The sequence below is a fragment of the Artemia franciscana genome, chromosome 9 (assembly GCF_032884065.1).
Source record: "Artemia franciscana chromosome 9, ASM3288406v1, whole genome shotgun sequence".
NCBI lineage: Eukaryota > Metazoa > Arthropoda > Branchiopoda > Anostraca > Artemiidae > Artemia > Artemia franciscana.
The window spans coordinates 12,336,374-12,349,620 of NC_088871.1; the positions used below are offsets into that span (position 1 = coordinate 12,336,374).

Here is a 13,247-nt window from a genome sequence, read left to right on the forward strand (position 1 = left end):
GATAGAAATCCACCCACAAAGTAAATGAAACAGCTTAGAATCTAGACTACATGTTTCTTTTGAGAAAAATTTCCCCTAAGAAATTTGACGGACATTTTTATAAAAATATGTATTTATTCGTGTATTGAATTTGTGATTTGGCTCATTCCTGGGTGTTGAATTCGTGATGACCGCGCAACATAGCCATCTATTTCTTGAGAAATGAAAGCTTTATATTTGGCAATGACGTATGTTTTGAATCAAAGAAGAAATTAGCAAAATCTTTGAAAAATGTCTAATTTACAAACCATAACCATGGCCAACAGGTCAAAGATCGCTGCTGAAAGATATCTAACTGATATTTCTTCCAGGTGTTGCATCCCTGGATGTCCTACAGGTATGGCTGTAAGGTTTTTTTTTAATGCAACCAGTTGTTTTACTCATTATTTTTCTCACCTGATTTATCAAGCTACTGCATACAATTCACATGAAAATTATTTAATTGACGATCAGGCCTCTTGGATCTAACTATCTAGCAACAATTTTCTTGAGATAATTAAAAGTCAGACCTCAGTTAGGGGAATAGGTAGGCATAGAAGAGTGAAAGTGACCCTGCACAATTAGCCTAGCCCTAGGTAACATTTAGTCTTATGGAATATTATGAAGAAAAAAAATATTAAGACCAAACAGTAGTGCAATTTGATTCTGAATCAATTCCCTTTCAATTCCTAGGTATACTGACTGCTAGGCAACCATGACAATTACACCCTATGCCCCCTAATAGGCTACTGCCAGATATAGCCATAAAGGTAACACTATAGGAGAGAGGCTGCTTTAAAGGAAACATATTAATAAAATAAAAGGGTATAAGTCCAGAATTAAGGCAGTTGAAAAGGAAACATATTAACAAAACAATTCTTACTTCATAATAGGCCTATGCAGAATAATTATAGTTAGTGCATTTTGAATACAATTCTGCTGAACTTTATCCTAACACTGCCCCCACAATATGCAAACATATAAGTTAAATTATATAGTCCCCATGTATTTTACCATATAACACTCTTGATTCAGTCTGTGTATCTAGCCTATAAATTGAATCAAGTGCATTGAAATTTAGAACCAGAAAACACATTGAAAGTATATAATTTCAGCACACCAAGCACCACCTCCCTTCTCTGAAGATCCCATATATACCTACCTAGCTTGAGGTAGCCTATATAGGCTATCTAAAAATCAGATTATCATGTTTCCATAGAGGAAGGCAAAGGGTAGCCTACTTTGTCAGAGCAATGACTTATATTGAAAAATAGCTTAAAACAAGGAATCTAACAGTACTACTTTTATTTTATTAAGATATTTCCTTTAGAAAAACCTCTCTTTTACAGTTTTATGACTTTAAATAAAGAACACTGTAAAACAGGAAAAAAGCCCCTCATCACATTTGTTAAGGATAAAATAGGGTCAAATACTATCTAAACTTTCAGGTACAATATTTAGAAAGATAACTAAAGCTTAAAAAGTAAATGTCTATTCTCAAATACACGTGTTTTTGTTTATGTTAATGTGTTTCTACAAAATTTGATTAGAATATTAAGAGGTAAATAGTATTAATCCATATTTTTCTTGCAACTTGAGTAAAATTATGTTTATAACCTTATCATTAATGAATAGGCTACCTGAAAATTTTCTTTCTTCATTACTTAGAAGGCAAGACTATAATCAATTAAAAAAGTAGTACTATTTCATTCCCCCATAGATAATTTCCAAATATCATAGTTGCTATTCTCACTACACCTCTTTAATATCCTAGATAGCCCTAAGTTATAGCCCAAAATAATATACATCTGAATTGTTGTCCATTTTATGTCATGTCATTTTTCCTAGTTAACAGGATAACACTGTAGAGTTACAGCTTTTCTGAAGGAATTGATGTTGAACAAAAAAGAGTTGCACTGTTTGATGCCATTGCATCAATTAGTGAAAATTGTTATTTTTCAATTTATTCAATCAAAATATTAAAAATGGAATTTTTCAATGAACATACCCCCCCCCCCCCCTTAAAAAAAGAATCTAGGGCGCATGAGTTCCTTTGCTCTCAGTTGATACCATTCATTTTGTAGATCTCTTTTGAATTGAATTATGCTGACAATATTTTGTATTTAAGTAATTCTTTTTCCCATTTTGAAAAGTTTTATGAGATGAAAAGCTCATATAAGAAAATAGGCCTGTCTTTCAACAAGACTGAAACAGAGTTTATTGTCTTCAATTGTAAAGAAAGTATTCCTGTCCCAGCAGCAAAACTTTATGACAAGACAATAAAATCTTTTGTACTTGTACATTATGTAAGAAACACGCAAGAATTTGGATTACAAAGATCAGATGGGACAATAACCAGTTAGTTTGTAATGTATAGAATATAGTGTCTCATCATGGATGCTCAAATTAAGGATTGAGATTTGCCAAGGACTGAAAAGCAGGCAATTACATTATTCCAGGATAAGGAGTTGTTGTCCAAGACAAAACAGTGCATCAATGGACACACCATGAATTTGTACTCTTACAAGAAGCAACATCTTTAGAAGTGTGACCTAACATTCATTAGAATTGATTAAGCTTCACTTCTCAAGTGTTTCTCATATAATACATAAGTACCAACTCTTTATCAAGTATAGTGAATCTTGGACTACCTGTGGATTGTAGTGGTAAATCAACTCATCTTTCATTAATAGGTGATTTTAATAGTAAAGTCTAAAAAGCTTACAGTAGGATTGTATCTTCAAAAGCTTCATACATGTCATGTGTTGATGTTCTCTCCTTTTTGGATTTTCCTATCTGATAAGAATAAATGTACAGTGCATTCTTGTTTCTGTAAAACATACAGTTTTTTTAAATCTGTTTTGTGCTTGCCTCCTTGGAAGCATAACACAGCTATTATCAACCAATATAATTTACCAAACCCATACATGGTTGTTCAGAAAAGACAAGAAAATTTTTATATGAGTTTAACAGAAAATTAACCATAGGATGCTTTGTGATATTAGAGTCCATTCGCTGTTCTCCTTCTATATATTTTTGCAAATTTTGTTTGATATTTTTTTGTACTCTACTAGTGACATTATGTTTTTTTGTGGGAAATAAAGTTCATTCATTCATAATGTCCACTACTCCAGCAATGTGCCAATCCTTGGACCACACTGCTTATCCTGTTACAGGATTTAATAGAGAAAAAAAATGGGTGCATTATATACTGTGTTTTCGCTGTTTATAAAAAATTTTCACTGTTGATAAAGGTCCTAAATGTGGAGTCAAAAAATAAAATATTATTTTATTTATATTATTTGAATTGTTTTTTTTCCACTGTTTTATTTAAGTTATACCCTTTTTTCTTTTAAATTAGGTTCCAGATGTAGCCCTAAGCTAGGCTATATATAAAACTGAATATATACAAGATTCCATTACTGACATAGGGACAAGGTGAACACTACTCAAGGGCTTTTTTATTCTGACAATGGCTTTTTTGTTCTTTTCTAGCTCAATGCTTGAAGCACTTGATGCATCTTTTAGTGCTGACTCAAGTTTATGGCCACATAGGCTTAAAGAACTGTTATTTTTTTTTATAGATTGGCTACATTTGGCAGTGTGAATTAATTGATCAAATGAACAAAGTCAGAAAGTTCTGTATATAGCCTAAGTACATGCATGGCTCTATTAGAGAGGGGGGACTAGGGATTACATGTGAGTGTAGGCTAGCTATTACTAACTATAGAAGTAGCATTAAAATGTACATAGGGTGGTATATTCATATTTTGGCTAGAAAAGCTATCTAAATATCAATAACTTTACTTGTATGTAATGCAAAATGCTTTAATAACAAAATTCTTACATCACAATATTTGAAAATTTCTGTTAATTGTGTTTTAAGGGTCTACTCAACTTGAATTTATGGGCTTTCACCATGTTTTCGAATTATCTGAAATAGTATAATTTGTCCATTATATCTCAAATTAAAAAATGAAATTTGGTTATCCTGGCTCTTCTGAAAGAAACACTATAATAATAAAACAAATCTACCTTGTAGTTCTGTAATCAGTAACTATTTCAAACACAATTCTTGCCATTGTGTCTTCCCTCTAATTGCATAGTTTGAATTGTAGAGGTCGTTCTTCATAGAATTAAAAAGGTAACAAGTTATAGAGATAAACCAAATTTAAATTCTTCCTAGACTTAAAAAAGTAACAAGTTATAGAGATAAACCAAATGTAAATTCTTCATAGACTTAAAAAGGTAACAGGTTATAGAGATAACCTGTTAGTAAAAATTAAACTATTAACAGCATGTACTTGAATTAGAAAAATCCTAAGTTAACCATGCTCTTGATCAATAACATAACAAATACACAAACTGTCAATGTTTTTACAATACATAGTTTGAGAAATGTGCATAGTTCAAGTTATAGAGGTTGTTCTTCATAGACTTAAAAAGATAACAGGTTATAGAGATAAACCGATGTAAATTCGAGTTACAAAATCACTAAATTTACTCCCTACAGCCACTAAAAAGTTAGGAATAACTTTATTAGTGTATTATAAACTTGACGTATCAAGACTTTACTTTCACAAGTCAAGATCTTATAAAGGGGTTTAATTAGTTTTCTTAAAATTGCAATGTATTCCCCCCTTTTCAAAAATTTGATTTATAATCTTCAGTAATTTACTTCTTACTTCACAAACACCATATTTAAACAAGAGCTAAGAGCTCATATGGCACTTATGACGAGGTCGGAAGAGCTCATATGGTATGAGCTCTAGCAAAATTCTAAGAATCAATACATTAATTTCAAAGAAAAATCAGAGGCTTAATACTGGTTGGGTTTTAAAATAAGAGCTCTGAGTCACAAGGTGCTTCTAAATATCAAAATTCATTAAGATCCAATTTACGCACTTGTAAGTTAAAACCACCTCATTTTTTCTAATTATTCCTCTCCCTTCAGCCCCCCAGATGGTCGAATCAGGGAAAACCACTTTATCAAGTCAATTTATGCAGCTATCTTGACACGCATACCCATTTTCATCGTCCTAGCACGTCCAGAAGCACCAAACTCGCCAAAGCACTGAACTCCACCACCTAACTCCACCAAAGAGAGCAGATCCAGTCCGGTTATATCAATCACATATCGATTTCCGATTTCCCCATCCAACTCCCTCCAATGTCAAAAGATCTGTTGGGATTTGAAATAAGATCTCTGAGACATGAGTTCCTTCTAAAAATCAAATTTCATTAAGATCCAGTCACCCGCTCTTAAGTTAAAAATACCTCAATTTTTCTGATTTTTCCAAATTAACATCCCCCAGCTCCCTCAAAGAGAACAGATTCATACCAATTATGTCAATCTTGTATCTATAACTTGTGCTTATTCTTCCCATCAAGTTTCATCCCAATCTCTCCACTCTAAGGGTTTTCCAAGATTTCTGGTTTCCAAGATTTCTGTTTCCCCCTCCAACCCTCTATGTCCTCGGATCCGATTCAAATTGAAAATGGGGCATCTAAGACATAAGATTCTTTTATATATCAAGTTTCATTAAGATCTGATCACCAATTCGTAAAATACCTCGATTTTCACGTTTTTCAAGAATTCTGGTTTTTCCCTCCAACTCCCTTCAATGTCACCGGATCTGGTCGAGATTTAAAAATTAGAGTTCTAAAGCACAAGATCCTTCTAGATATCAAATTTCATTAAGATCTGACCACCTGTTCATAAGTTAAAAATACCTCATTTTTTCTAATTTTTCAGAGTTACTCCCCCCCCCCCTACTCCACCAAAGAGAGCGGATCCGGTCCGGTTATGTCAGTCACCTATCTTGGACTAGTGCTTATTCTTTCCACCAAGTTTCATCCTGATCTCCCCGTATTAAGCGTTTTTCGTGATTTCCGGTCCCCCACCCCTAATGACACTGGATCCGTCAGGATTTTAAATAAGAGATCTCAGTTTCGAGATCTTTCTAAATATGAAATTTCATTACATTACGATCACTCTTTTGTAAGTCAAAAATACCTCATTTTTTCGATTTTTTTAGAATTAACCCCCCCCCCCCAACTCCCCCAAAGAGAGCAGCTCCGCTCCGGTTATGTCAATCCCGTATCTAAGACTTCTGCTTATTTTTCCCACCAAGTTTCACCCCGATCCCTCCACTCTAAGCGTTTCCCAAGATTTTAGGTTCCCCCCCAACTTCCCATTCACCGGATCCGCTCGGGATTTAAAATAAGAGCTCTGAGACATGATATTCTTCTAAACCTCAAGTTTCATTAAGATCCAATCACTCCTTGGTAAGTTAAAAATATCTATTTTTTTTAATTTTTCAGAATTAACCCTCCTTCCCCAACTCCCGCAAAGAGAGCGGATCCATTCCTGTTATATTTCAATCACGTGTCTAGGACTTATGGTTATTTTTACCACCAAGTTTCATCCCAATCCCTCCACACTAAGCGTTTTCCAAGATTTTAGGTCCCTCCCCAAACTCCCTCCAATGTAACTGGATCTGGTCAGGATTTAAAATAAGAGCCCTGAGACAGGATATCCTTCCAAAAATCCAATTTCATTAAGATCCCATCACTCCTTACGTTAAAAATACACCATTTTTTCTATTTTTTCATAACTAGCCCTCCCCTCCAACTCCCCCAAAAAGAGCGGATCTGTTCCGGTTATGTTAATCACGTATCTAGGACTTGTGCTTATTTTTCCCACCAAGATTCATCTCAATCCCTCAATTATAAGCGTTTTCCAAGATTTTAGGTTCCCCCCTAAATTCCCCCAAATGTCACCATATCCATTCGGGATTTAAAATAAAATATCTGAGACACGATATCTTTCCAAACTTCAAATTTCATTAAGATCCAATCATTTTTCCCACCAAGTTTCATCCTGATCCCTCCATTCTAAGCATTTTCCAAGATTTACCCCCCCCCCCCCCCAAATCCCCCCAATGTCGCCAGATCTGGTGATGATTTAAATTAAGAACTCTAAAACATGATATCCTTCCAAACATCAAATTTCATTTTTCTTTTAAATTAATGTATTGATTCTTAGGATTTTGCTAGAGCTCATACCATATGAGCTCTTGACTCTTCTGACCTCGTCATAAGTGCCATCTGAGCTCTTAGCTCTTGTTTAAATATGGTGTTTGTGAAGTAAGAAGTAAATTACTGAAGATTATAAATCAAATTTTTGAAAAGGGGGGAATACATAGCAATTTTAAGAAAACTAATTAAACCCCTTTATAAGATCTTGACATGGGAAAGTAAAGTCTTAATATTTCAAGTTTATAATACACTGATAAAGTTATTCCTAGCTTTTTAGTGGCTGTAGGTAGTAAATTTAGTGATTTCGTAGCTCTGTAACTCGAATTTACATTGGTTTATCTCTATAACCTGTTACCTTTTTAAGTCTATGAAGAACGACCTCTATAACTTGAACTGTGCATATTTCGCAAACTATGTATTGTAAAAACATTGACAGTTTGTGTATTTGTTATGTTATTGATCAAGAGCATGGTTAACTTAGGATTTTTCTAATTCAAGTACATGCTGTTAATAGTTTAATTTTTTACTAACAGGTTATCTCTATAACCTGTTACCTTTTTAAGTCTATGAAGGATTTACATTTGGTTTATCTCTATAACTTGTTACTTTTTTAAGTCTAGGGAGAATTTACATTCAGTTTATCTCTATAACTTGTTACTTTTAGTTGGGAGTTTTTTTTGTGCAAAAGTTCAGAGAGGTAGTAGACTGGTCTTGTATGCGGTATTTTTTAGCCTTAGAAATAGGGAAAGACTAGAGATTGGAACTTACCAAAACCTTTGCAGGATGTAAATTAGTTAAGTACCCATTTAAAACTTTCATTGACTGAACTCAACAGCCCTCCAAGATAGCAAAACTCCTTCATTTAGAAATCTGCTTTTATAATTTTTTTCTTTCAAAGGTTTTAAAAGTTTTGAAAGAATGTATTGAATTTATAAAGAAAAAAAATCTCCATATGGCTTAAAAGCTGCTCAGTCGTTGACATTGTGCTTTCAAAACTTAAGAGTCAAAGTAAAGTAGAATCAGAATTAAGGAAAGAATTTTTACTTGAAAATCTACTTTCTGTTCTGGACAGGAAATGTCTTCTATACAATCTTGAAAGCTTCAAAAAAAAGGAAAGGAGTACAATCCTTTCCTTCTCCCAAGAAAGGCGTTGGGTATAAGGTCTTTTATTCTAGTTTATTCTACATCTGGCCCAGAGCCAGATCTAGGTTTTTGTTAGAGAAAAGGGAGGGGGGGGCAAATGTGTATTTCACCGCCACCTGGCACACCGTCTGCACTGCAGATATTACAATTTCCATGCAGAGTGAAAGTTGAATCTATTTCCTGGGGAGAAATGTTGGTATATATTTATTAAATGTATGTTATTTGTTAAAAGGGCTGGTTTTATCAACTCACAGTTTATTTCCACGACTTTTGAAAGATGCTTAATATTATTTATTGAAAAAGAAATTTACTCTCTCAAATATAGCCAAAGGCTTAACTTATGTAAATTGCAGTGCGTTTGGTTAATAGAATGTGAATTGTAACATTTATGAATTATATATTTGCATATTACAATTATAATATAAAACACAACAAATGTTATCAAAAATATCAATTTCCGAAATGCATCTGTTTTCCTTTTTTGCAAATTCAGTGTTTTGTTCAGGAATGGATAAGGACACAATGACTTTTAACTTTTGCTTTAAATTAAAACTTTTCCAGCTTTTCTTCCAGTAAAACAAAAATACGCGTCTTTGGTACCCGAGTCAGGCCTCAATAGGTCTAGTGTCGGAATAATAACCTTACTGATTCTGGTACCTAAGAAAATTGAAGGTATCTAAAATCATGGTGTTAGTTACTAATTTGGGCGGTCTTGCAAATGGATAAAGTAATATAGGTAACATGATTGTACATTGGATGGGTACCTCTGGAATGACCTAGCCTACTTTTAAAAAATGGTTTGCTTGGAAAACATTAGTCAATAACGTAAATGGAAAAAGAAATACAGAATAACTGTTCTTTATGCACTGCCTCCCCCCCCCCCCCACTAAGAGGCGAAAGTTAAGAAACAATAAAAATTTCTGCCTTCTGCAAAATATTTGTGGTTGCTTCCACTGAGATCTAAAGTTGCTTCCATTGGGATGGTTATGCCAATTAAAAAAAAAAAAAAACTATTTGAAATGCACATTTCTTCTTTATCCTCATCCTAGGCCCTCTCTAACCCTAAGAACTTCTTAGAATAATATAGGCTTTAGATCCATCGCCCAAAGCCCCCCCTCGAACAACTCAACTACTTTCCAATGTAGCCAAAAGTCCTACAATTGGATTCTTTCCATTAGGCAGTATATCTGGGAACACTGGTAAGGGGGACGGTGGTGCCCCCCCCCCCGGAAAACAAAATACGTTAAAACAAAACACACAAAATAAGAAAATGCAAAATATTCCCATTAAAATCTAGCTAAAAACTATGTTTTTTGTAGCCCTTGCTCCCTTTATCCCTTATAATTTTTCCTTGGAGTACTCATAAGTAGAAAATATATTTTACAGAGTTTATAAACTGTTGGAAAATTAAAATTTAAGAATAAGTTAAGATCTCTACCTCCACACCTAGTCCTTTTTAAGGCAAGCTGGCAGTATCTCTTCCCTTTTTTTGTGAATTATTAATACATATTTGAAAAAAAATTGCTCACAAGTTTTTGTGTTTGTTTCAGCAAAAATTTAAAAGATGCTTTGAAAGATAAAAGAAAAACAAACTATAAAGCAGTAAGTTCACACATCTCTGAAATGCAACACTTAACCTGAAATTTGTTAAGTTGACTTCCTGAAATCAGTAGCTCCCCCAATAGAGTTGTAGATTCCCATCTTACTGTATCTACAATGAAAATATTGTTTTATGTAAAAAGATTGATTATGTACAATGGAAAGATAGGAATCAGGATTGTTTTCTCAAGCCTTTGCTTATTATTGTTATGGCTTTTTATTCTTGCAACCCATGATGTCATTTGCATTTCTCATTTGAAATCAACCCATCAGTGCATGCCTTTATTGGTTTGAGGCAAGATTCCCCATATCTTGGTGCACCCTGACTGTTCTATTCATTTTGACGTCCCTTGATGAGTTTTATCTGAAAAAAGTAAATGAAGCCAAGGTCTTAGTGGGACTTACAAAAATCTTTCTTTTTCAGGTAACAGGAATGGCAGTACTTATTACGAACTTTTTGACTTTCCATCCAACCCAGCAAGGAAGAATGCTTGGATTACAAGAATCAAATCCATTTATCTAGATTGGCGCTACCTCCCCTCATCAAAAGTCTGTGGGTTACATTTCCATGAACAAAAACCATCAGCTTTTCCTGAGCACAATGACTTTTGTCCCACTATTTTCCCAGTTCCAGTTGCTGATGAAAGGGATATACCATCTAATACTGAAGGGAATTTGATTTTAAACGAATCACAGGAGAATTGCAACTTATGTCAGTGTTGTCGAGGTAAAGATGCCAGAATACGAGAGTTAAATTCTGCTGCTTCCAGGTATATAGAAGCAAATAGGCAGCTGTCAACAGAAAACTCACAGATGGTGTGCGAGTTGGGCATGTTGAGAGAAAGAATAAAAACTTTTGAAGGAGCTATAACAAAGCCTTGTAAAACTGAGCATGTTCTGAATGTCAACATCAAAATGTTGAAAAAACAATTGATGGAAGAGAGAATGAAAGTGGCTGAGCTTGAGCAAAAATTCGCTCTGAAGCTAGTTGAACTTGGTGAATTGCAAAAAGAATTTGCTAAGTGTAAACAGAAAGAAGCAAAAGATCTTAAATTTGATGAGAGAAAAATGTATGAACTTGAAAATGAAAAGAAAAACTCAATTCAGCTGAAACTTGAAATTCAAAACTTAAAAGAGAATAAAAAAGTGTTAAAAGCAGAAGTGTCTAGCTTAAGGGAAACCATCACCATACAGGCTGATAAGATAAAAAATCTGGAAAAAGAGTATGGGTGCTTTAGTGTCAGATTAATGAGGCAAAGTCAGCCGAATTTGAGAAAGAAAAAAGTTGGGGAGGTCTCTTCAGGAGGTGTCAAAGGGCTAATGAAAAGAGGTATTGTTCTAGAAAAAATAGGAAAACCAACTCAACAATTACGTAAAAGGAAAATCAAATGTAATGATGATGCCGATGATGACCTCATGGATGATGTTGTGTTAAGTGAAATTGTGAAATCAAAAATTAAGAGGGATCCATCAGATGATGAAAGTGAAGACAATAGTCATGGTAAAGATAATTTCTTTACTAAACATGTAGATTTGTCGTTTGATGACAACTGAGGTATCAGTTTAAGTAACAGTTGTGGGTCTGAAGTTTTCAACTAATTTTGGTTTCTCTTTCCCTGCCTGATGAAATTTTATAGAGATTTCTATTATTATTAGTTTTTTTGTTGTCATTAAATAGTTTTGTGAAAAATATCCCTATGGGTTGTACTTCAGTATATAAATTATATATGTATTTCAGTATTTAATTTTGGGGTGTAGGGAGAGATGTTTTGCCCATCGAATGTAATGTACTGAAGGATAAAGACAAATGAAAAAGAAAAAATGTAAGAATAAAAAACTTTAACAAACACAGTGAAACTCCTATAATACTCCTTAGTACTTTCCCACTATCCTTACATATAAAATGCTCATTTGTCAATAGCAAAAATCTTTTGATCATTTGCTGGCAGAAAAAAAATCTTTTGCTCTTCTAATTCAATAAAAAATCAAATTCAAATGTCAAAAACACTTTAAGTGGCTTTCATTGTCACTTGTCTTCTAATCAAGGCTGTTGTCCCAGCGAAGAAGCCGGTTGATTTAAATCATCCTGCAATTCTTGCATTTTCTTGTAACCTTTGGCATACTAGATTGTGTCTCACAATATTTCTTCTAGGAGATCCATAAGGTAACAAGAGATTCAATAATTTAAAGGACGTATAAGGTGTTCTTCAACAGTTTCATAAGGATCTAAAATGTACATTTGACCACATGAAGGTAGTTCAAAATCACCTTCAGGGGTTTGTGATAGAAACGCTGCAAAATTGATTTTGTGATAAACTTTTTCAGCTACTTTGAAACCCAAAATCTTTTGATCATTTGCTGGCGGAAAAAAATCTTTTGCTCTTCCAATTCAATAGAAAATCAAATTCAAATGTCAAAAACACTTAAGTGGCTTTCACACTACTTACATAAATTTCTATATTAAGTGATTAAATTAAGTTACGTTAACCATTCAGACAAAATGAGTTCTTTCATCTTGGTCTTGTGTAAAAACCCATAAAATTATCATAATCATTGTCAAAATTGACCATGAGCAAATTATTCAAGAACTAAAAAAGTGGAATGGACATTGAGATGCAAGCTCTGATCCAGCATGATAGACCATCAAGGAAAAGTGTATTAACTTAATTGGAAAATTTGTTAATTGCTTGTGCAGACATTTCATTTGTTGCTGCTCAATTGACTTTGTCATGATGTAACATAAGCTTACATAGAATGAAGTTCTAAATAAAACTAGAGCAATAGTCGTTCTTGCCTCCCTTGTGCCTGGGCAAAATCTTGGTTTGCGCCCCCCCCCCTGTCTCCTACAAAATTTTCAGGCCAAATTATAGCGAAATTTTCATATAGGCCTATCCAAAAATTATTTTTAATTTATTAATTAGTTAATAATATTTTGTTTAGTTATTTTGCAGTTTATTATTTAAATGTAATTTGATTTTATCAGTTAATAATTTATTAATTATTTTAACTTGTTAATTGCACCCTGAACTTTATTTTAATGAAAAAAGAAATTCAAAAAATATAAAATGATTGTAATCAAAAATTATTTATTGAAAATTTGGCGCCCCTAAAATTTCTGTGCCAAGGGCAAGTACCCCCTCTGTCCACTTCCCTGAAACCTGCTCTGAGCTTAAGTCTACTTGTCTCTGTCTATGTTACTGACAAAATTTGCTCAATAAGATTACATAACGTAAATTCTTAATTTATGCTACTGTGAAAGGATTTACAGCATAGTCTGAAAAAACCATTAACATAATTTCTTTTGTTTTGGAGCAAGTTTGGGCCCAATGCAATAACTGACTAAGTACATTATGGTTTCCTCTATTTCTATAGTCTGCACTTTCTCTGTTCATGTCCCTGCACTTTCACTGTTCATTTGGCACTTTCACTGTTTCATGTCAATGTGC

At 33.6% G+C, this 13,247-nt stretch overlaps 1 protein-coding gene across 1 annotated transcript; it reads left to right on the top strand.

The window, feature by feature from the left end:
* The first annotated feature begins 228 nt into the window (after window positions 1-228).
* On the top strand, window positions 229-11,493 carry LOC136031009 (uncharacterized). The gene is made up of 2 exons (XM_065710175.1): window positions 229-376; window positions 10,226-11,493. The coding sequence occupies exons 1-2, from the start codon at window positions 271-273 to the stop codon at window positions 11,353-11,355; spliced, it is 1,236 nt and encodes a 411-aa protein (XP_065566247.1). The 5' UTR covers window positions 229-270; the 3' UTR covers window positions 11,356-11,493.
* Window positions 11,494-13,247: the final 1,754 nt, after the last annotated feature.